The sequence below is a fragment of the Balearica regulorum genome, chromosome 1, assembly GCF_011004875.1.
Source record: "Balearica regulorum gibbericeps isolate bBalReg1 chromosome 1, bBalReg1.pri, whole genome shotgun sequence".
Lineage (NCBI taxonomy): Eukaryota > Metazoa > Chordata > Aves > Gruiformes > Gruidae > Balearica > Balearica regulorum.
In genome coordinates, this window is record NC_046184.1 from 15,057,194 (window position 1) to 15,081,171 (window position 23,978).

Genomic DNA, 23,978 nt, shown 5'->3' on the forward strand with positions numbered 1-23,978 from the left:
GAGAGAGCAGAACAGAAAGGTAATAAATGGGTTTAGGTGCATTAGTTCAGGTGCAGCAAGTGCTGTTGGGATGCAGCTGGGTACTGCCAGGCTGGGGGATGGCCGTGTCCCACTGTGGGGTGGGGGAGCACCAGAGGAAAACGTGGCTCTCAAACATGGGAAACTTCCCCAGGGACCCTTCTGCCCTGCACAACTTTGGGAAACGTTCCCCAGCAAGGTGGAGCTCCAGTTTGGAGCAAGCTACATCACTTGCCTAAAGGTGTTGAACTATAAACCTCATGGCACCTAAAAGGAATAGGTAAGAATAAGGAACAATAAAAAGATTTAGCAGGTTATACTAATACAGAATTTCACTTCTAGTGAGTCGTGACAATAAGTGATCCATGTACTCTCCCGTGGGAGTTAAGCACATAGATGTATAATTTTTTTTGTTTTAGGTCAAAATCTTAACAAATGTTGAAATACACAATTTTTCTCATGCAAGCATAGCTGTCAACTGAATTTAACAATTACTTCTAAATTACTGTAATTTAATATTTTAAGGTTTATCTGACTCAAAAAGAGGGGTTTTACTTAAGAACTTCTGCTTAGTAATACAAATAATTTAAAAAGGATTAATGAAAACCTTAAAACCTGTTGGCTTAGAAAAGCTACTTCCAGCGATGGATATGTCCTGGGTTTCTCGTGGCTAATACAGTTTTAAGTAGTACAAAAGAAGTTTCTATAACTTAAGAATTTTTTTTCCCCCCTCTACAGAATACTGGGTGTAATATTGTCTTAAAATGCTGAAGTGTCTCGGAAAAGCTTGCTTTTATTTCAAAAAGAAAAAAAAAAACAACAAACTTTGACACTGAGGATCCCTTTTATGTTGAATTGAAGCAAGTGCTTTTAACTTGTTGGCCAGGGACTTGCTCCTGTTGAAGCTCCTCTCCTTCCTCTGCCAGTCATAAATAAAACCCGGCATTTAAAATTTATTTTGGCTTTGGTTAATGTGCATTTTATTAAAAAGTTTTTAATCTAATACATGACAATAGTAGAAATAAGTGTCTGGCTGTAGAACCGTCACTTAAAAATAGATAAATTTATAGTACTGGAAGGCCTTTAGTCCCCCTTAAAGGCACAACTGAATGTCAGAACAGTTGCAGTTTTGTTGTAGTATGGCAAAATAGTTGACATGCTTTTTTTTCCACACAGGGATATGACAGAGCATCGATTCTAGCACTGAACTCTTTCAGAAATTCCAACCTGACAGAAATGGGCCTGCAAGAGATAAAGACTATTGGATATTCCAGTCCAAGGAATAGGACTGATGTCACACGGCAGTGCACTGGAGAAATGGAATCTGTGTCAGACCTCCAGCTGGGACTCGAAGTAATTGAGCAAAGTACACTGCATAAAAACCTGGAAGCCCCCACACATGATAGGACTGATTCAAACAGCCAATTAGAAACTGCTCATTGTGGACGGGGCACAATTTATTCTTCCTGGGTAAAAAGTCCCGACAGGACAGGTGTAAATTTCTCAATGAATTCTAATTTGAGGGACTTGACCCCTTCACATCAGTTGGAGGTAGGAGGTGGATTCAGAATAAGCGAGTCAAAGTGCCTGATTCAAGACGATGCTAGAGGCATGTTCATGGAAGCATCTGTTTTTTGTACTTCAGAAGATGGAATTGCATCTGGCTTTGGAAGGACTGTCAATAATGACAACTTGATGGATGGAAATTGCACACCCCAGAATCCTCCACAAAAGAAAAAGGTTGTAATTTTAAGAATCATTTGGTCTGTCTTACATGGTCTGCTAATGATATTTCTATAACAGTACCATAATATAATAAAAACCAGCTGATGGCTCATCTTTAGACACTACAGTATAGTAGACATTATTCAGGGGAAATAATGAAGAACAAAGAGTAAAGCTGCATACACCCATTAGTAAATTTATTTTTTTCCAAGCAATAGATACAAATTCATTTTTATTTCATACGAGTCTTAAATGAACTGCTCAATAAATAAGTGCTTTTCAGGTTTGAAACTGGTTGCTTATGCCACCAAGTATTACAATATTCTATTATACAGAACGTATACTAGAATGTTGGAGATCATGTACTGTGAACATTTGTTATGAATTGCTGTAAGAAATTGCACTAACAGATTTATGATACTGAGACTTTAAAATTCCAATTTTTAGATACTTAAGGTATTTTGGTTTCACAAAACTACACAGAAGTTCTTAGTTCCAAGAAATATTTTCCTGGGCTTAATTTCTTTTTTTTTAATATAAAATATTGTGTTTGAAAAATAAGCACAATCTAAATTTGCTACTCTCACGGAACAGTTCTTGTAGGGAACTTTTGTGGTCATGGGCAACTCGAACCAGAATTGGAAGCTACCCTGTGTAACAGTCTTTGCACTTGATTCTCAGGTTAGGCTCCCTTTGCTCCTTGCAGAAAGGATGACAAACATGGAAAGCAGTAGTCTCCAATGCAGCAGCTTGCCAGTTCGGTCTCAGACTGTAGAATCTTTCTTGTTTGAAAGATGGGATTTATGTTCTTTATGGAAGTAATGATCAGAGGGGTCAGAGCATAGTCTGTCTGTGGAGTTCTGGGTTTTTTTTGTTCCCATCACACCCTCTTGTATGTGCCTGCTCCCCTGTGTTCCTGCTGGGGAGCACTCATGATTCTTCCCTCAAAAGCTGTCCATCAGAACTGGATTTTTGTTTACTTTGTTTCAGACTGAGACATAACTGAAGCAAGATAGTAGGAGCTCTGCTCTTACCTGGTCCTGACCTTGGGAATTTTATAGAACCCATGCCTGTTACTGTAGCCCTGCTGTTTTTGGCAAAGCAAAAAAAAAAACACCATAAAAAGCCAAAATTTCTGTAGCTTCATATTCTTCTTTGTCTGAAGGTTAAATTAATTAATTTTTAAATCCCAGCAACACTTAGTGCTTCAGTAACCCTCCTCCCTTTCTTTTGCTGACAAGGATTCTTCCAGGTTGTTACTGCTGAGGGTTTATGCTACACTAATCCCTAAATGAAAAAAGGTGTGGCTTCCTCGACACACACACGGATTCCTGTCTAAAAGTCTCTATTTGAAGAAACAACCGGAGAAAATTCAGGGATACACCTACAATGAACAGGGTTTAGGCTTTTCAAGGACATGCAGAAAAGGCAACCTTTTACAGTGTAAAAAAGGAGGGGGGTTGTGGGGGGAAGAATCTCCCTGAAGGAGGTGAGAATTCAGGAATTTTGTAGGAGAGTAATAGAAGCCTTTCCCTAGTATCACATAAGGCATGAATGTCCTTCTGTAGTTGCTAAAGGAGGTTTTTCCATATTTCAGTATGTCTATGGGCATTTGCTCCTCTGTTTTCTCTCACCATTATACAAGTTCATACCATTTCAATACAGTCCTGTATGTGGTGGCCACACTGCATAGATTTCATCCATTCTTAACGTTTAAGCTTTCTTAAAAGCAATATTCTTCAAGGGATCCCAGTCATGTGATACAGAAATAATATAAATAGTTTCAAAGCAAGATCAGTTCTTAACCTAAATTTTATTTTATGAAAAATCAAATATTTTGATTTGAAAACATGGTGGGTTTTCCTTATGAGGGAGTCAGACTTGAGAGCAGGATGTGACATCTCTTAAAATTAGCTTTACTGTATCAGTAAAGTCCCTTGTAGCTTCAGTCAACAGTATGACTTCAGCAAATATTTTGCTGACCTGCATCATCTTTTGCTTCTTCCCTGAGGCAAAATGCATACTTTCCTTGGCAGAAGCTTTTCTTTACCGTGTCCTTACAGTCATTAGTTGCTCAGTACTCTGTAAATTCACTGCAGATGTGGTAAAATACCTTCAATTAATCCATCCCCGTTTTCTTTTAGAACCAAGTAAATGCTGTGTCTTACTGAAAGAATACATTTAATCAAAAATGTTAGAAAGCCAACAAGTAAATTTATCTTCTCATGTTTGGTTTGGTTTTTGTTTTTTGTTTTCTCCCTAGGTATCCTTATTAGAATACCGTAAGAGACAACGAGAAGCTAGAAAAAGTGGCTCAAAGACAGAAAACTTCCCCCTGGTTACTGTATCTCCTCATGCTGCTGGTGGAGGAAATATAAGTAGTAACAATGGTGCTAATGATGGGTATAACAACAGTGGTGAAAATGGGGAGCAAACTGATAACGCTGCGAGCCTACCTTTACCACTGCCAACTACTGTTTATAATGCAGCTCCAGAAGACGTGGGCAATAACTGTGCAATTAAGGAGTCTTCCAGTGAGAAGAATGAACCAGAGGTTCAGTGGTAAGCCACAAAACTATAGGACTAAAGTGCTGAAGAATTATTTACTTAATTCTAAGTGTTTTCTTTTTAAATCTAGTTTTTGTTGATAAGGGTGCAATTGCAGATTACTGAATGGAAGCCCTTCTTTCAGATCAGTAAAGAGTTGTCTTACCTCTTCCCTCAGAAATATAGTAGATACCTCATAAAGATTAGAATATATGAAAAATTGCCCATAAGATACTGGTTAACTTATTCTGCTTTCCTTTTTTATTTTCTAAGAGCAAAATAGGTATTGGTTTGAGCAAGACAAGGTGCCTAGTTCTGTAGATTATAAAATTGCATAGGTGAAGTACAGTGGTAAATCTGTAGAAAATTACATCGGTGAGTAGGGGTGCTCCTTCCACCATTGCACAAGTTGCGTGGTGCGTGCTTGCTAAGGCGCGTGGAGGAGGGAGCAGCAGTAGGTAGGAGAGGATGTGAGAGTACTCACATGGCTGTGAGAGATTTGAGTCAGATTACGTGGCCTTGGCTCTGCACTCATGTCCTCCTATCTCCACTGCTTCATCTGTGGGATGAAGAGAGTATTTTTTATCTTACGTCTCAAAACCTTTCCAAAAGTACTGGAGGGAAGAAGGGTGGAACAGGAGAATAATCTGTATTGATTAGCAAAAGCTTCTAGAAGACTGTAGGAAGTCTGTCTTTCAGTGATTGGGGTGGAGTATGTTTGTGGTGTTTGCTGTTAAGTGCAATGTGTAGGGCTGCATGCAGTCTGCCTCAGTTCCTTCTGCTCAGGTAGAGAGCATGTGGTGATACTTGCATCCTTGTTTATGATGATTAAACGGTTCCCCGGTGTGCAGACCATATGCTCTGTTGGATGCCATGCCATATACTCCAACAACCAAAAATCCTGGGGACAGAGTGTGAAGGGGGATGAGATAGAATAACTTCAATCTGTATAAAGATGGCACAACATTTTTCACTGCATTTTTGGTAGTCCTAAGGGAGATGGTTAGCTGTGGTGATGCTGTCTCCAAAACATTACTAGCACAAAATAAATGCTGCAGATGTTCTTTATGTAGTGAAGGCCTAACAGTGTTGGGGATGAACACGGACTGAGGAGTTGAACATCCTTCTGCTCAGATGCTTCAGCTATTCCAGAATAGAAGGATTTTGTAGAGCCAGTTGAAGGGAGAATCTAAATGCAGTCTTCCAAGTTTCACTGAAAAGGGACTGCAAGTTCACTATGGAGAAAGTAGTGTACTATATTGTAAGCAAGGAATGTGGAAAACAGGCAAGAATTTATTAGTAAGTTTTTGCAGTAATCCTGCAGAAAGCACCAAAATTTATTTTAGTACAGCAGTATTGTAGAGTAATGCTGTATGTTCTTGCCTGGAAGAAAAATTGAGTTTTGTAGAGTGCTGTCACTTACATTGTTCTTGATAAGATTGTGACGTCAGATGTAATCGATCATAAGAGGGAAGATATGACTGTCATTTCAGCCCCACTGTCTGGCAAGTTAAATGTAGAACCTCAAACACATATTTGCAGTCATGCGGTATTTATGATTATGGATCTACTACTAAAGAGCAAATTCTTTAAAAAATAAAAAAAAAGACTGTCTTCTTCCAAAGCTGGAAACAGTTTTGTACAAATGGAGCATATGAAGCAGTACCTGCAACCTTTATTTTTTGAAGTGTAGTTTTTGACTTTTCAACTCTAGAAAAAGAAAAAAATCCAACCACAGATCTATAGATGTTGTTTTTGTATTAAGAGGAATGGGCAGGAAATCAGTGTATTTAAAGTGGGAGAAAATAGATACAAAATACTTAACAAATTATATTCCTTGTGTACAACCAGTTGTTTGGCTCTTATGTGTGGTCAATGCTATGAACTTTCTCTGACCCAGTATTTGCATATACATTGTCCTAAATTTGGTCTGTGGGAGTACATCCTCTTAAATTTAAAATGTGCTTCTGTTTTCCAGGACTGCATCAACCTCTGTGGAACAAGTGAGAGAACGAAGTTATCAGAGAGCTTTACTTCTCAGTGATCATAGGAAAGACAAGGACAGCGGTGAGTTGATTTATTGTGTCGAAGGTAGATAAATCTAACCAGTTCCCCCGTGGCAGCCTGTAATCATTCTAATACTGTGTTTGGGTCTGCTTCATCTGTAGGGGGAGAATCACCCTGTAGGCCATGCTCACCGTCTCATGTTCAGTCTCCACCTTCATCTCATTCAAATCTCATTTCCCAGTTGCAGCTTAAGGTCCCTTCTTTCACTGAATTTATGGAAGGTCAGTAAGCAGATGACCTTGTATGACACTTGACATATTGAGTAGTCTCTTACAACAACTTAAAAAGAGCAAATATAAAAAAGTCAAATATAAAGTGCTTAGCAATCTTGGCAAAAGACTTTGATTTTCCCACTTTTATATTCATCTCTGCTTTATGCCCATAGAACCTGATCCTGAAAATCCAGAGCCTACTTCTGAATGTCCGTCCCCAGATACTTCACAAAAGACTTGTAAGAGTCCGTCGAAAGCAAGCAAGGTAATGTATGTAGGTGCATATGTGTTTGCACGTGTGTTGTATAACATGCATATGAATGTACATACATCTCTGATTTACCTTTAAAAAAAGTTAATCTCATCATTTACTAAAGTTACATACATATTTGTTCATCTGTCTGTGCAATAATTTAACATAGGTAAAACATTTGTGGTAGTTCATACATGCTAAAATGTTGGTTTATGTTCTGTTCTTTCAGTGGCTATACCTATTTGTATATGGTCTTGCGTTCTGTAGATACAGAAGAGATTGTATCAGTGGATTCAGTATCACCACAGTTCTGCGGGGTGAATGCTGAAGAAAGGGCAGTCAGAGCTGACAGTAGTAATGTGACTTAAGTACTTCGCACCTTAACGGGAGTTTGGTCTTGCCATGTCAGGGTTTGGCACTGCTATTGAGAAAGATGTTGAGTAGCTGCCTATACATTATTAAACGAAGTAATTCAGGTTGTAATGTTTAGTCTGTTTGCTTCCACTAGGCCAGTTTTAAAATGTTAAATCACTCTGAAAAAGGCTTTATTTTTGTAAATGGTCTTGTCTGGAATTATTTCTGTCAGACTCAGACATCTAAAACTTTAACAAATAACAGATTCTACTTTGACCTGATGGGTCGTATTTCTGTTACTACTGTAAAATACACTTGCTAGTCTTTGACTTTGAAGAATGATTGATAAATACTTGCTAATAATAGCATCTTGATAAGTTTAAGTTTTATATTGTTGCTGTTTTTCTTATATCCTGTGCCTCAACACTTTTTTTTCCACCATTAGGGGGAGAGAACAGTATTCTGAGAAGGTCTTTTTGTTTCACGCATGCGTAGTTGAATATTTGAATGTTTTGCACTAACTTACTTCCTTTTCATTTTAGCCCTCTTCACCGAGTCCTGTAGTTTCAACACAGTCACTTGGGAAAACACCCACAAAACCAGATTCGCACTGGGAAACTGCAGCTAATGCACCTGAGGCTGAATGTGCGAATCACCCAAAATCTGAGCTGCAACAAAAACAGCTGACAAACAATGTCCAAGCACTTTCAAAAAATCACCCGTCTCAATCACATCTGCGCAATTCTGCTGAGCAACTTTCACATTCACAGAAGTTGCCTTCTGCACCTTTGAAGCTGCATTGCCCCCCTTCTCCTCATGTAGAAAATCCTCCCAAGTCCTCCACCCCTCATGCGCCTGTACAGCACGGTTATCTGTCACCAAAGCCTCACTCGCAGCAGTTGGGATCTCCGTACAGACCTCATCATCCACAGTCACCTCAAGTTGGAACGCCCCAGAGGGAAACACACCGAAACTTCTATCCAGCAGCACCAACCCTTCAGCCTAGTAATCAGCAGGCGGCTAGCGGACCCCTCTTTACTCAGACAACTTCAGGACAATCTTCAGCTTCCTACAGCCAGTTTAACCAACAAAATCTGAGCAGCAGTGCACCACCTCCCCCACCCCCCCCACCCCCTTCTTCTACATACTATCAAAACCAGCAGCCCTCTGGAAACTTTCAGAGTTACAGTCAGCTGAAGGGCAGCATCCCCCAACAGACTGTGTTTTCATCTGGACCAAATCAAGCACTTCCTGGCACTGCAGGTCAGCAAACAGTGCCGGGACACCATGTAACTGCGGGGCATTTTTTGCCATCTCAGAACCCCAGTATTCATCACCAGGCATCGTCATCGTCTGCTCCACCTCCTCCTCCACCACCTCCTGCTCCAGGACCTCACCTTGTACAGCAGCAAAGTACTCATCAGCAGCACTCTGTAGCACACGTCGTTGGTCCAGTTCACGCTGTGGCAGTAGCTCCTGGATCGCACATCCATTCTCAAGCTGCTGGTCACCATTTGCCACCACCTCCTCCACCACCAGGTCCTCTCCCCCACCACCAACCTCCCCATCCTTCAACTGGACACCAAGGTTTGCAAGCACAACACCAGCATGTTGTAAACTCTGCGCCTCCCCCCCCACCCCCCCCACCCTCCAATGTTATAGGCTCGGGGCATCACCCAGCATCAGCACAAGGGTTGCACCACCCATCTCATCAAGGACCCCCCCATTTTCCTTCGAACGCTCACACGAGCGTCTCCTCCTATTCCTCACAAGCCCCGCATCACACAACGTTAGGACCTGGACCTCAACATCAGCCTGCTGGAACAGGACCTCATTGTCCACTCCCCGGTCAGGGTCCTCACATCCAACCTCAAGGACCAAACAGTATTGCAACGCCTACTGCTTCAGGGTTCTGCCCTCACCCTGGCTCTGTAACCCTTCCCCACGGGGTGCAGGGGCCGCAGCAGGCGTCGCCAGTGCCCGGACAGATCCCCATTCACAGAGCACAGGTGCCACCCACTTTTCAGAACAATTACCATGGTTCAGGGTGGCATTAAAATGGATCCCTTTAATTCTAAACATTTTTAAAATGTTCTGTAATATAAACTGTGTATATTTCATATGTACCTATTCAAGGTACTTTTTAAAGCTTGTACATGATACTTTGTATAAAAGCAAACACCAGTGCTCTTTCATTGTATTCTTTCCATTTTTTGCTTTTTAAAATTCCTGAAAATGTGCTGTTAAGCCAGTATTAGGTATTCCTTTTTATTTTGTAAGTGAACATTCCAGCTGTTTTTTCTGGCAGTAGGTTTGATGCTGCATAATCTTTAAAATTTTATTGTTGCAGTTAAATTCATTTAGTGAATGTTTTCTATATTACTTTTATACATATGTAATTAAATAAGTACACAGGCTAAGTGATGGCACTAACTTTTTTTTTTTCCATTTTCTTCTGTCAACAGTTCTTTGTGTGCATAGAGATAGAAAACAATGCAATACAAATTTTTATAGTTTTGGTGTGAACATGGCTTTTTGTTCCATCAGTTATTTGCAGAAAATGTAATTTAATGTATAGACTGTTTCTAACGTCTCTGACGAGTGCTGTAAATACTGTATTTCTTTGGCTTGTAAGATGGCTTAAAGCTTCTTTCATTTGATATAGTATTGTATATAATAAGTCTCTTTTGCAAAAAAAAAAAAGTGTGATCTTTGTGAAAGTAGTACAGTATATGATCTTTGATTTTTTTTTTTTTTAATATACTGTCACATTGCAGCACTGGTTGGGCATTTTAATTCATGTTAATAAATCACAATTATGTCAGTTTTAACTACTTGTCCTGAAAGGGTGCTGTGTCTTCAGGGAGGTGGCCGTAAGTACATAAACCATCACCCCCTGCGCTCAACAGTGGCTCTTGGCTTCCCTGCAGTTTCCAGCTGTGGGTTTACTGCTGTAGCACAGGCAGATGTGGAGCTGGCTGTAGGAGGGGAGGAGGAAATCCCTCCAAACACAGCAGGGTCCTGTGGCAGGTTACTGACAGGTTAATCAGTGGGTAGTGGTGCATTACAGAGTAGTTGTACGGCGGTGCACTGAAGCTGTGCGGGACACATTACCCTACCGTGGTTGCAGACGGCAGTACCATCCGCACAGGGCACTACCTTCCTACCGTCCTCGCGTGGATGGTCAGCCCCTCCCTGGAGCACGGGCTGCCGGCACCCAGACCTTGGCATGCTTTCCAGAGAGTTCCAAAATAAGCTAAAGGGTATTTGTAATGCAGCCAGAATTCCTCATCACTGCCCACCCCATCCTGTGGGGATCCCTCGAGTGGTGCTAAAATAGGGTATGGAACTCCAGGAACCATCTAGCAGGTTGGTTTGGGTTTTTTAAAAGGTAGCAGGTTATTCCTGCTGCTGAAGAGCAGCAGCTAGGATGTGCTGTTGCACTTACCAGGTGCAGAGTGACTCCATAACTGGTGTGTGACAATGTCCTTGCATCTCAGCAGTGACTGCTCTAAGTTCTGTCACATAACAGGCCTGTTCGTGTGCTCCATGGCTCCACCTCAGAACCAGAGAAGAAAACCAGTGAGCAAGAAAACCTGAAATGGGACAGGATGGGAAGTGGCTGCTCCTGCTCACTGGAAAAAGGTAATTCTTTTTAACACACAGAAAAAATTGGGGTTACTTTAAATTGTAATTTGCCTGTAATCATTGAAAAAATTATTAGTGAACCCAGTACACTAGCAATACTTTCTGGAACAACTGCTGGCTATAACCACACCATGTGGTAGAACAGGCCATCAACAGCAGCAGAAGCACCCACCCTCCCACCCCGTTCCGCTGCTCGGGCAGTAGTGTGGAACAAATCTGCGTCATCATCTATAGCCCAAAGTTCAGCTCCAGTAGATCATTAACATCATCTCACACGTAAGTATGTGGTGCTGTACATGGTGAGGTCTCAGCAGCGTGAGGGGCTGATGCACTGCGTTGCAGAACAGTTCTGGTACTAGTCGGTGTTCCCAGAATTGTGTTGCATGGCCAGCGCCAAGCAAAGGACAGGGATACACCAGTGGCAAAAGGTTACTCACCTTGCCTGGCTTGAACTGGCACTTCCATCACATGCTACTATTTTCTACAAGAAGAAGCTTCTATTAGGTGCAGCAACTAGACACCACGGGGCTAGTCCGGATGTGAAGCTGAACGTAATTTTTACCTCTAGCTCTGGAGTCCATTGTGGCATTGTCCTCTCTGCTGTCATCCTTGGGGCCATTAAAAGCGGTTCCAGCGTGAGGTGCCTGGGGAGTGGAGGCCGAAGGCACACGGTCCTGAAACCCAACTGCCAGCAGGGCCTCAGCCCACAGATGAGTTTCTCCTGACCCGTGCTCGCGGTGTGTCACACTGGTGGCTTTGCCGTTCCTTTCAGGAGGAGTGGCTGCACCAGCCGATTGGGACAGGGTAATCGTTTGCTTGTTTACAGTAGTTGTTAAGACCTTGTATGAAATACTCTTCTTCACCTAGCAACAACTTACACTCAGCCCCTCATGCTCTGTTACCCTTCAGGTTGCTCCGATTTACACCATGCAGTAGAGTTTTACACACCATGACAGCTGCTTTTCACTTCAAACCCCACCACCACCCCCCACAGCGACACGGACCTCGAGCAAAGAAAGGGTCGGAGTCAGGGCTAGCAAAGAGTCCAATGACCAGCACACTGTCTGAAAAAACAAAACACTTTAATTAGACAACTGCAAGCACCTCAAACAACTGGTTATTGTTACAGCATGGGGCGATCTTCTCACAATCTAGTTATTGCAAAGGCAGGTGAAGAAATTTCATATGGACAAAGTCAAGAAAAAGTGGCACTGTAGTTACATGAAGATCAGAAGTAAGCTTACATTCATCCCACTGACTTCTAAAAGAGGCCAACACACACCTCCGTACTGTACATTCTAAAATCTGTATTGCCTATAAGCTTCAGCCTATGCAGCTTTTTTTTTTTCCTAGGAAACACGTAATTGTTGCGTGCAACTTACAACAGGTAATCGTATGTCTAGTTATGGGAAAAAAATAAAGGTAGTGCAATTTGTTTTAGAAACATGTAAAGCTATGAATGGAATGAGCATGATCTTGCTTCTTGGATTATTTTACCCACTGCACTGAAAATATTTGCAGCTCTATCCTTCCTTAACTGACTCCAAGCACACACTTTTATTGTAAAAGATCAGTAATTCTACACAGAGAGTGGTTCTCATGCTCAACTTTTAATTTTTTTTTTTTCTTAAGGTATAGTACAACTTACAGTGCTTATAAAAAGGCAACACCATATGGTACCATGTCTTCACTATCACATTGTAAGGGAAATTGCTATTTTTCTTTTCTTAAAAGCACTTAAAATAGGCAAAAGTTCTAAAAGGGAGTGCTAAATGATAATGCATACTTTATTAGAAAGAAGTCTAGCCTTCTTTAAAGTGCCATTTGGGGAATGAAATCCTGTAAACCAGAGCCGCTTTGTTTAAAATCCAATGAACGGGAACTGCTACAGAATAGAAAGTTTACACAATTCCTTAAAGCAGTTTAAAGTCCACTACATGCAATTGGTTTGCTATAAAGCTCTCTAAAACTTAGTCGCTTTACTCTGAAATTGAGTCCCTAGTCCCATATTTAAATGGAAATAAACATTTACAGGGTGCATTTACATACACTATAATACAAGAATGACGTCCCTTTGCCAGAAGATAAAATTGTACAATTCCTCGCTGTAACTCAGTTCTGACTTGATAAATTTCTTACGCTCGTAAATTATATAATATGCATCAGCTAAAATATTTTTTTTTTCATAAATAGTTACAAAACTTGCCAAAACACATGGGGGGGAAGTTTCCTTTGTTCAAAAATCTGACATCTGAATGCCACACAACACAAGAAACAATGCTTAAAGACACGTTTTTCTGAAGAAAGTGGGTGAGTAAACTACTAGCTGAAGACAAAAAGACTACCCTTCCCCAAGAACACAGTGCACAAAAAGCAAAATGTCAAACAGTACCTCAAGCAAAATAAAGGTCTGAGGATTGAAGCCAGCTCACGTGTGATCCTGCTAAAGAATTTGTGACAGTCACCTTTTAGGTCCGATGCATTGGAAAGTGGTCACTGGCTTTTTTTTTTTTTTTTTTTTAAACAGCTGAGAGATTCTGCTAAGAATTCAGCCATGGGTGCCTGAGGCATTCTCCAGCTGAAGCACGTTTTTCTGGGACCATTTCTAGCATGGGGATCAGGAAATCTGTAAACTGTGCAGCATCTTCATGAGGCCAACCATACTTCTCCACAAGCACATCAAAAAGACTCCAAGGTTTCAGCTTGGTAATGTGTCGGAGCTCTCCTGCAAACAGAAATATTACTGGCATTAGAAAAATACCTCGGTATCCCTGTTAGCGACTAATCTCTCTCTCGTTTTTCTCCCACTCTGCATTCACAGCACCTTGACCAGGCTGAGAATCGTTATTTAGGAAGGGCTGCACGCTTGCTTGAGGTCCTCAGAGGAGACGAGTACATCCGATGGCAAAACCAAGAAATTGTTCCTTACGTTAGAACGTATGTTAGACCTGGACTCTGCTGTATGCATCAGTTTTGGGTTTTCCTGCTGTCTTTGTTCTGTCTCCCGCACACAAAGGCACTTGTTCACACGCATGCTCACGCCGTGGGCAAAGAATGCCACTTCTTGGTGGCAAAGAACCTCCTTCTTAGGCAGCCAACGAACCCAAATCTTAATGAACACTCTCCAAACCCAAGATGGAGGTCTTAGCAACACAGGTCACCCCCTCGCTACATGGCATATGCCGACAAGGCAGCAGAGCAGCAGTTCACTGTCAACCAAGCCAAGCACTGAGGTGTGGCACGCACAGATTCTGCTCCATCTCCAAGACAAACGCACCCACGAGGCTTCATCTGAGTCCTTCCTGAGAAGGAAGCACCTGCTGCTGCCTATGTCTCCTGCAACCCGCCACCACCACAACCGGTGGCAGCAGCTGCACAGTTTGAGTTCCATCACGGAGCGGGCATATGGCCAACCCGGCTACGTGTCTCAGGCCAAAACAAACCAGCAGTATTACCCAGGTCTACCCACACATCATCCAGCCTGATGGGGGAAGACAGACTCTTCTGGCTGCTCCCTGCCCCTCCACTGCCATCTCCCTTCTTCCAGCACACATGTGAAACCTGACAGTCGCCATGTGATGCTACACAAAGCACTCCAGAGACCCCTGTGGTGATCCTGTGATGTCGCTGGACCTGCTGAGGAAGGTGATGGGTTCTCACCCCATACTGGAAGCTGAACACAACTTGCCCATAGCTTAACAAGCACATCACACCATCCAGTATGGGAACATGCAGGCCATGCTATTTTTAAGTGGTTTGGCAACTTGATTGTTGTCTCTGGCCGTAATCTACTGCCCATAAAATGCCATCAGACATCAGCTTGCAGGTCTGAGTTACAGAAGTTCCAGGGCAGGAGAAGGAACCTATGTCTTCAGACTGCCCTCAGAGTCTGAACATCCACATGCAATAGATTAAAATCACCACAGGCGCAGCAGGACACGCATCTGCTGCCTCTGGCCATAGGAAAGTTCTGGCAGGGTGCAACACTTGAAAAAGAAGTTCTCTGGGTGCTACCATAAAGACCCCAAAAAAGCAAGTGTGCAAACAGCTGATCACTCGCAACAGAAAGAGCAGAGACCTGCTGGTAACAGAAAGTCAAGATGTGCTGCCCACAGCTGGCCCACTGTCCTCTTCCCATCTCGAAGGGTAGGCAGGGTGCCAAGATGAGGAGAAATGAAAGCAGAGGGCGTACTCTGCCGGGTTATGTCTGTGCATTTACAGTACAAGCGCGTCCCATCAGTACCCACGAGGTACCAAAAAAGGCTCCGCTGTGGGCCCAAACCGTCCCACAGTATGAATGCACAGAAAGGACAGCACATCACAGAGAAGTGTATTAATTTCCAGGCTCCCTCTCAGCCCTTTAAAATCTCTGTGTAACTCTGAAATTTAAGTGCTGAAAATCTTCACAGAATCAGAGAATGGTTTGTGTTGGAAGGGACCTTAAAATCATCTAGTTCCAAGCACCCTGCCATGGGCAGGGACACCCTCCACTAGACCAGGTTACTTACCCTTTCAAAAGTTTCCAAAAGTGTGTATTGGTGACTACTAACAAGAACAGGTAGTAAGCCTTCTAATAAGACTACATAAACTCAAATATTGCCAAAACCAGATAGAAAATAGTGACTTGTTATTGACTGCAAGCAAAAAATGGCTAAAAAAAATAAAATCAGGCTGTGTCCATAGCTTCTCCAGCTTCCAGCATTTATCGCGAGGGTTGCCATAACCATTTACCAAATTAAACTAACTTTGGGGAGCGTGTGTTTACATGCAGCACAGTCTTCACCTCTGCATTCAAATTCTGTAGTTTTAGGCATCTTTCCTCCCTCGGGTTGCATAAAGTAAGACTGCAAGGTGCGGCTCCTGATGTCACTGTGGAAGGCCAGTTACCCTGTTTGAATATTCATCTTATTTTGCGAAGTGGAGGCTGAACTTGAAATGCCCAAGCTCAGACTAGCAAACCCTCGCAGCACAACGTTCTGCAGTGCTTTTTTGCTGAGGAACAAACTATGTTAGCACTACAGGCTGAAGTTTTCCACAAGAAGTTCTGTGAAGATTGTAAAAGCATTTAAGATAATGGGATTCAGTAAAAATTATCTGTGTGGGGACACAGAATTAAACTCATGCTTCAGTTTTCAATAAAGATCATGATGCTGACTATGGAATCAAAATAGGGTAAATAAAAGGCAATTAACACAACTGAGGTGGACAAGAAACTCAAGGAATTTAATGTGGTGGGTCCATCCTGTTTCCATCCTACAGCACTGGAGAGCAGTGCAGGAAATGGAGGTGTCTAACACCTATTTTCATCTAGTTCCTGAGTTTGTACCGTGTAGGTGGAGGAGGGCAAGGCAGTACCTGTGTTTAAGGGAGAAATGAGAAGCACAGGCCCACTGGTCTGACACCATCAGTATTCAGGGCATTAACGTGATTTTTCAAAGAAATGCTAAAAATGTAATAGTAAGTGAAAACTTCCTAACAGAAGCTCACTATTTAGCTTTTTGATAGTGAAGCACACTACCTGTGTGAAATACCTTGACAGGACAACAGAGCTGTCAGAACTGCAAAAGCTCTGTGGCCAAAGTGGAGGCAGCAACAGAGCTTCTGAAAAATGAAATGTGAAGTCAGAAGGAAATTACTAAGGAAATTTCTGAAGGACCTATGGCAGGCAGATGCTATTTAAAGCTTTCTCCGCTGACCGTAACACAAAACCCCAGAACTAGTCTATGAAATTCGTCAAAGACAAATTTAAGATGTGTCGCCAGGCAAGAGGAGGATGAATTATTGAACACATAAGAAAGACGCACAATGTGAAGGACAGGGGAAGCAGCAATGGGATATAATCCCCTACTACGTATTTTGAGGACACGCTCTCGAGAACTAACAAAAGAGCTGCTGGTGCGGCCCCATGGTTCAGTAGATGGATGCGAGGGAGGTGGAGGGGAGCCCTCTCCTTCCCTTCAGGATGTTAAATATGCAGCAGTGCTTTTCCTTGTCACAACTTCCAGCAGGCAAAGCCTGTAATCAGCCGGCATCTCGCACAGGTTTAGCTCACAAAGAAACAGGGCTGGCAAATACTGAAAGAAAAATAAAAGGGACCACAGTCTAGAAAAAACCAAAAGGGTTTTTAGTGCCAAAATGCATTAATCGTTTTTACAGACAAAATTGTTTCCATGGAGGCACTGGAGAGAAGGACTCACTGGAGTTATTATTGGGCTCAATCAAGATGAAACCCTATAAAAAGTATGTAAGCATTTGTGTTAGAGCAACTAAGAAATAATTTATAACTGCTTTTCCTTTTTTAAATGCACCTTCCTATTTGAATGTCACAAACTGCTTCAGGCAATTACTGAGAAGAAGGGATCGGATCCTGTAAACTCGTTAGTTGATAACACCCTTCCCTTTGTGCCTGTGACTTCAGTGGCACAAATCAAATGTTTAAAGCTTCTCTCTGAGGTTGAATTTACTTTTGGACAGGAGGAACACTCAAATCATGATTTCCTGATTTCACCCAAGGAGGATGTTTTCAAAACAGGAGCCTACAGTTAGATTTCTAAGCCCACCTTTACCAAAGAGTGTGAAATTTTCACAAGAGCTTCAGGCCTGTACTACCTGGCCTCTGATCTCAAGTGCCCAGACCACGAGCAGACGGTACAAAGTGCCGCGGCTTGCTGGCCAGCTACGAAGCCGGTCATTCTCTGCCAGCCCATCAAACGCAAATCCCTCCTGCGGGCACCAGAGAGGCTGGCAGTACCAGGGTGCCAGGAAAAGGATATCTGGTGCTCGAGTCAGTGAAAAAAATCTCGAGTCAGTGAAAACATCTCAAATAAGAAGGAAACTCAAAACCTCCATGTTTCCTGCATTTCGGTTTTCCTGACTTGCGATAGTAGAATAACTGGTATGATCTGAAAATGCAGCCTGGACTATTACTCCTTCTTCTTGCATTTGAGATTTTCTGTTTTCAGTAGATCGGGTGGGATCCGGTCTGCTTCAGCTTCCACAGCAAACTTGCACTTACATTCTGTGTGGTGGGTGAAGCAACTCTTTTACAGTGCTTAAATCCCACCCAGAGCCACCACAGATGGTGCCTCTGAAGGAAGTCACTGACGCTCAGGCTCTAGAGGACAACAGCCACTCTTTGCAGTGAAAGATGCTCATGGAAGCAAGTGAAACCACCCTCTTCTGTGCACCACAAACACTGCTGTCACTATGTAACTGTTAGGTCATTTTAAGGTTCTATGATGCCATTAGAAAAATGTCAACCTGTCTAGTGTAAAGGGAAAAATAGGAATATGAGATATGCCTTAAGGGGGGGCAGGTCTTTCTATTCCAGTACCTGCCTCTGACAGCAGCTGCAGGGAGGTGGGGCAGGGAGCCATCCTGCAGGGCCTGCCCCTCGCTCCAGGGCTGCATGCCCCATCATGGGGTGCCCAGCCCCTGTACTGCTCTGTGGACTTACAGACCCGTCCGCCCTGAGTTTGTTCACCTCGGTTAACACAAGGTTGGTTTTGAGCCTGCCGATACGGCCTCTCTCTACAACCCCTGCAGCAGCAGGCTCTGAAGCTCACCCTGAAGCCGCCCCTGCAAGTTTCACTGGTGTCCCCCAGCTCTCATATGGCAGGTGCCGATGAGCAACAGCTCTCTTTTCAGATTATCCACTGCTTCCCATTTTGTAAACCTTTACTATTCCTCCAGCAACCTTCTCCCCTCCACAACAAAAAGCCCCAGGCATTTCAGACTCCCCCAAATGGCAGTTGCTCTACCTCCTTGATCATCCCTGCTGCCATTCTTCGCACCATCTTTAATGCCACTATATCCCCCTCAAGGCCAGGAAGGCTTGCAGTAGTTCCTGCCGTACCAGAAATTTCCATGCACAGAACAGGTGGCTCTCATGCAAGGGGAAGAAATATCACTGGATTGCCTCCTGCCTCGTGACCCCAGCCTCGCCCAGCACAGCACCGTCGCCTCAGCCCCCCAGCACTCCACGTGCCCGACGCGGCTGGCCGGCGCTGGCCCTGCCAACAAGCTGCATGCTTGGGCATGTGGAGCTGCGGGCAGAGGGAAGCCGCAGCGCTGTTCAGCAGAAAAACCGGCCCAGATGTTCCCCCACCGCACAGTGGGATGCGCCTGACATACCCCATCCCTCGATACAACACAGTGCTGTCATACACTGAGGGGACAAAAGACACTTGAAGCATCACCACATCCCCTCATATGTCAAAAACTTATCTTAAAGAGCAAGCTGAGCAAAGACAAAGTACAAAAAGGGAAAAGAACCCTAAGGCCCAGTGCGTGTGCTGAGATTAATTACTTTCTTGTAGCAATTGACGATGGCTTAATTTTAGAGGGGTTCCTTTTCCACACAACGCCAAACACGCTGAAGTCATCGCCTGTGGCTGCGGCACTCAGGCATTACGGGAATTTGGCCGTTTGAAGTAAGACAGCATGGTGCAGAACAGAGCAGCTTTCTCCATCACTCTGAGCTGCCTGCTCCACAGGCTCTCTCTTCAGGAAGGTTACGAGAGCATGAGGACCGACCGCCCGCACACATCTGTGTGTCTATTGCCCAGGTATTCCCTTCCCACCTCGGTTAGTCCTGATCGGTAGCATCTGCTGGACCGCTACACACGATCGGAAGTACCTGAAAGGTGATTTTCCACACCACATGCTATGCATCACTCGAGTCCTTACATTTACATCAACACTAAGACAACAGATTCACACAGATATCTGTTAATGTCCACACTTTGTTGACTGCATCCCAAAATGATTTTTAAATGAAATATTGAAATGAATATTGCAAATAGTGGCTTTTCTCTGAAAGCCAAGTTTACACCAAAATTCTTCTTTAATAAGAGCTCTCCAGTTAAACGGATATATTTCTTCAGTACCCATAAATGAACATATTCTCCTTTTGGATAGTATTATGCTTTAAATTAGTGTTGCATAAATACCGTTACCTTTTTTGGTGAAAAACTCCTTGGAATATTTCCCCAACATAGCGTATTTTCGAGGGATTTTTCCCAGCAGTTCAATGATCAATGCTATGTGGTCTGCATTGGAGAACATTGCCAGCAAAACAGAAACATACAACAGTTTAATCAGTACACTGCATGCACACACTAACACTGGCCTGGTACAGACAGAAATAGATTGATCCTGGTAAAAAAAAAGGACACGTGCAGACTGCTCAGTGGCTAATTTGGAAAGATGCTTTCAGCAAAACTTTCGTCTCAAAACAACATTTGAGTAGCAGCTGCTACAAACAAGTTTTGCTATGTAATTTAAAATGCACCAATAGTTATTTTTTAGAAAGTTCAGCTAAAAAAAAAACAACTAATTTTTGTCACAGATTCCTGCGTATGTTGTTTTTCAAAAAGAAATTTTTGTTGTGTGATTTCAGGAAATGCTCCTCAGTGGGACACGCTACAACCAGCAACAGCAATTCCACTTCTGTCTGCATCACGGCACCTTTCAAAAAGAAGAGGTACTACCTCTGCGATTGAAGAATTCCCGAGAATATTTTCCAGATAGAGCAAAGTGCCTTGGGATATTGCCTAGCAGCTCTATGATGTGTGCTATGTGGTCTATGAGGGAGAGAAAAAAAGGATACGGGAGTGGAAGGGGCAGGGAAAGGATGGGATAAAAAAGAAGAGGAAAGAAACTGGAATTAGTAAAAAATCAGAAATAGTTTCAAATCAACAATGTTTGCAGCAAATCCATGCAGAGGTTTCCAGGATCAGCAGAGCTCTGGCATCATTAGTAGCATTTAGGAACAATGAATGATGCCCACATTACCACTGCAAAGAGCATTTACAAGCAAACAAGCATGAAAATGGACAGGTATACAGATGGAAGCAGGAGTTAATTCTGATTTTTTAAAAAAAATTAGTAATTGCCTAATTCAAATAAAAATACACAATGTAAACATTATTCCAGTGTCACTCTTATGAAGAGAAAATACTACAAAGTTCAAAGTTGTCGTTTCTTTTCTAAACTAAAATGTTGTTATTCTCAATCAGGTTTCCACACATATGCAATCTTACAAGAAGGGCAGTTTAATTCCTTCAGGCAGTTGTTAAGTAGATGAGTATCTGCAGAAGGGAGTTTTTGCCCACCCATTGCTAGTGATGGAACTTAAAACTAAAAAGAAAAAAATTGTATTTATATTCTGAAAACAATGTGTATGAACAGTTCACTCAAATACAAAACATAACCCCACCTGTAAGCTCACTGGACATTTAAGAAGAGGAGTGTGAAAATATATAGCAACTCATGTAATATCTCAAAAGATTCATACCTTCATCCCTGGAATAGTCTTCACCAGAGTGCGGTTCAAACAAATAATCTCCAGTTGCTAGCTCAAAAGCCTGTAACATAAGACAGATTTATGGGTATTTCAGAAATAATGCTTTTTAATCTTAAGATGTCAGCAAAATATCATAACTATCTCAAAACCAAGAGGGAATGAACATTCAAAGCTAAAGGCTGGATCCAAGACTGAGAGGCCACTTACCTGGGGACCATCGTTCTGGCAATGCAACGACAGCATGAACTCATGGGACACCGGGCTCAGGAGACAGCCCCGCGTCCAGCCCCCAGCACGCCCCGTCCGTGCGAGAGGCTGGGGGTTTGGAAAGGGCCAGCACGCCCAAACCCCAGGCGTTTCTGCCTGCTCAGCCAGGATGAAGGAAGGAGAAGGACAAGGAGTATGGAAATGTGGTTCCTCCCCAACCAGCAACCCCTGGGGCTCCACCGGCTGCCCAGGGAGTGTTTTGGTTGTGTTGTGAACTTCAGCACTGGTCCCTGGTGGCGGGAGGCAACGAACAGCATCCAGCTGCGGAGGACACGATTCCAAATGGATCAGCTGCACTGGGGTGTGAAGGGGGCATCGGTGTAAGTTGACGTTAAACACGTTTTAACATACTAACGTGTTGTCTGTTGACCATGTTAAATATGTGTAAGTTAACGAAGCTGAGAGTGGTACTTCTAAATATATAATAAAGAGTTACACTTGTATCTGAAGGCTAATTATCTGTCAGCGATTGCAAGGGGGGACTGAAATAGAAGTCTGAATCAGAAATAAAATCAATTTATAACTATAATTAATCACTAGAAATTAGCAAACAGGGTAAGCTTCCTTGATGACTCTAAATCTAGAACAGCTTTTAAAAAGGTACTTCTGTTGAATTAGAAGTCAAGTAAACACTGCAATCATGGGGTAAAATACTGAGACTGACATTGATGAAGGAATCCAGAGTGGACACTGCGATGACTGATCCCATCAGGCCATCGCAGCACTTTGATGGGATGCCAACCCAATGTTAGGTCAGGGCAAAACTGAGTTTCTCTTTCTGGGTGTAATGCATATAAAAAGCCGCAAAGCACTGAAATAACTATGAGAGCCCATACTTGTGTACAAACATGGATGTGCCTAGCCTAATTTGCTAAACTATTCTCTCTCCGCTCTGGATCACCAATTACCCGAGAGCCACAGGAATCTAATTCTTTCCAGGTGGTTTAAACATGAAACTATTTTCTATCTCCAAGACCAGGGAAAATATCTGACCCAGAAAATCATTCAAAAAATCAGGCAGAACTTCTTGGCACACCTCTAGAAGAGGATTTCACTGCACCAGAACATTTACTACAAAATACGTGTCTCCTGAAAATATACACTTTTCTGTTCCAATTCCTACTCTGGAGTTGTTAAATCACCTGTAAATTTAGCCTGTTTATGGGCACTTGGCTTTTTCAAGCTGTGAACTGCAGTGTCATCCAAGTGGGCTATAGCCAAAATAATTCATTGCAAGCACACACAGCAGCCAAGAAAGCAAGAATGCTCCTTGTTGACACTTCTGTTGATCCTACAAACAGGAATTTAAATCCTAAAGTCACTAGCACTAGTAAACAGTCATTCACATTTTTTCGTATTCTACTTTCAAGCTCAAGATTGAGAGTTCTCATTTTACAGCTTAAAAAAATCTGAAGGACTTCATAAATTACCCGGTATTTAAACTGCAGAAATGTTTAGGGTAGTCAGAAGAGATCACTGGTAGAGATTTCTAAGCACAACATGAAGAATACTGTTATTCTCTTGAGATGAGACCGAGAAGTCCCAAGTGTCCCCTCTGTATCTTATGGGAATATATTCACTAGAAGAGCTGGACCAGCCTTCCTAGGAGAACACATGCTGATGGGGCTGATTTCTGAGGACATTAAGAAACTCATCACTATTTAACACAGATTCCTGGAGAAAAATGGAAATGTAATTGAATTTAACCACAAAGGTAGACTCCAAAAGTATCCAGCTTCTGTCCCAAAAAGTGAAGTATTAATAGCTCGATATGTCTGCATGAGGCTAAAGAGATTAAATTGGAAAAAAACGAAAAAACCGTTCATAGAGAAGCACAAGAAGTAAGCACACTACTGTGACAGACTGAACTTTAGATCTGTTTGTATATAATAACAGCTGCAAGCTCTCATAGATTTGGGATATTTATACCACCGTTTTGCTGAAGAGAAACTAAAGCTTTTTAAAATGCTGCTGCTGCTTCTTTTTCCCTTTTTGTCCAGCTTTGACGCAATGCCCAGCATGGGCTGGAGCCGCGGTGTCTCAGACATTTGATTTTCTGACTCTTCTTAAAGGACTATGCATCAAGAACGAAGAAACTTCCAACTCAGGTGCACACAGAGACAGCCTTGCCTTTTGGGTGCTGCAATAAATATCTGTAATATCACTTCTTAGAATTCATACAGGGCAATGTCTCTCAGGTTCATCTGCAGCAACCTGGTAATAGGTTCCCAGATATTTGTAGGATGGACTGGCTACATAGCACAAGATAAATGAAATTAATTTGGCCTCATTTAAAAAAGAATAAATCCTTGACCTAGGTTTTTACCATAAAGTAAAAGAATCAGCATTAAAAATGTGTTAATAAGCAGGCAAATACCTATAAAAAGGTCAATGACACCTCTGGATTGTATCGGTCAGTTGTTCTGCTCTAAGCTGATGCCCGAAGGTGTGGTGCAACACAAAGCACGCGCAGTCCCATTACTGAGACAGTGCAACCAAAAGAAAAGCTCAGAACTACAGTTTTGGTGATGCACTGCTGAGCACTTTTCGGTACTTATCAAGCCTTTGCACTCAGCTGTAA

At 42.5% G+C, this 23,978-nt stretch overlaps 2 protein-coding genes and 1 long non-coding RNA gene across 20 annotated transcripts in view; 2 read left to right on the forward strand and 1 right to left on the reverse strand.

Annotated features, from left to right (window-relative positions):
• Positions 1-10,007, forward strand: part of KMT2E (lysine methyltransferase 2E (inactive)) — a 62,255-nt gene extending 52,248 nt beyond the window's left edge. For 6 of the 7 annotated variants that reach the window (XM_075738608.1, XM_075738315.1, XM_075738399.1 and 3 more), the window contains 6 exons: positions 1,195-1,758; positions 4,007-4,305; positions 6,269-6,357; positions 6,459-6,578; positions 6,743-6,834; positions 7,719-10,007. In XM_075738608.1, the coding sequence (XP_075594723.1) occupies positions 1,195-1,758; positions 4,007-4,305; positions 6,269-6,357; positions 6,459-6,578; positions 6,743-6,834; positions 7,719-9,233 (2,679 nt within the window). In that variant the 3' untranslated portion in view covers positions 9,234-10,007. The remainder of the gene's footprint in view (positions 1-1,194; positions 1,759-4,006; positions 4,306-6,268; positions 6,358-6,458; positions 6,579-6,742; positions 6,835-7,718) is intronic. The other variant, XM_075738692.1, reaches the window with a different exon arrangement.
• Positions 10,008-10,693: 686 nt separating this feature from the next.
• On the forward strand, positions 10,694-20,754 carry LOC142599451 (uncharacterized). Of its 3 annotated transcripts, XR_012833037.1 has the most exons (4): positions 10,694-10,821; positions 11,393-11,628; positions 13,646-14,543; positions 20,225-20,754. It is a non-coding gene; the product is annotated as an uncharacterized LOC142599451 (long non-coding RNA). The 3 variants fall into 3 exon arrangements; XR_012833044.1 differs by lacking the exon at positions 13,646-14,543; XR_012833020.1 differs by lacking the exon at positions 20,225-20,754 and having other exon boundaries at positions 13,646-19,117.
• The window catches only part of SRPK2 (SRSF protein kinase 2), a 151,478-nt gene continuing 139,389 nt past the window's right edge, over positions 11,890-23,978 (reverse strand). For 5 of the 10 annotated variants that reach the window (XM_075738912.1, XM_075739222.1, XM_075739303.1 and 2 more), the window contains 3 exons: positions 21,122-21,191; positions 19,782-19,874; positions 11,890-13,549 (listed from right to left, as the gene is read on the reverse strand). In XM_075738912.1, coding sequence (XP_075595027.1) covers positions 13,365-13,549; positions 19,782-19,874; positions 21,122-21,191 — 348 coding nt within the window. In that variant the 3' untranslated portion in view covers positions 11,890-13,364. Of the gene's footprint in view, positions 13,550-19,781; positions 19,875-20,315; positions 20,409-21,121; positions 21,192-23,978 lie in introns of all 10 variants that reach the window. The other 5 variants (XM_075739008.1, XM_075739470.1, XM_075739149.1 and 2 more) reach the window with 2 other exon arrangements.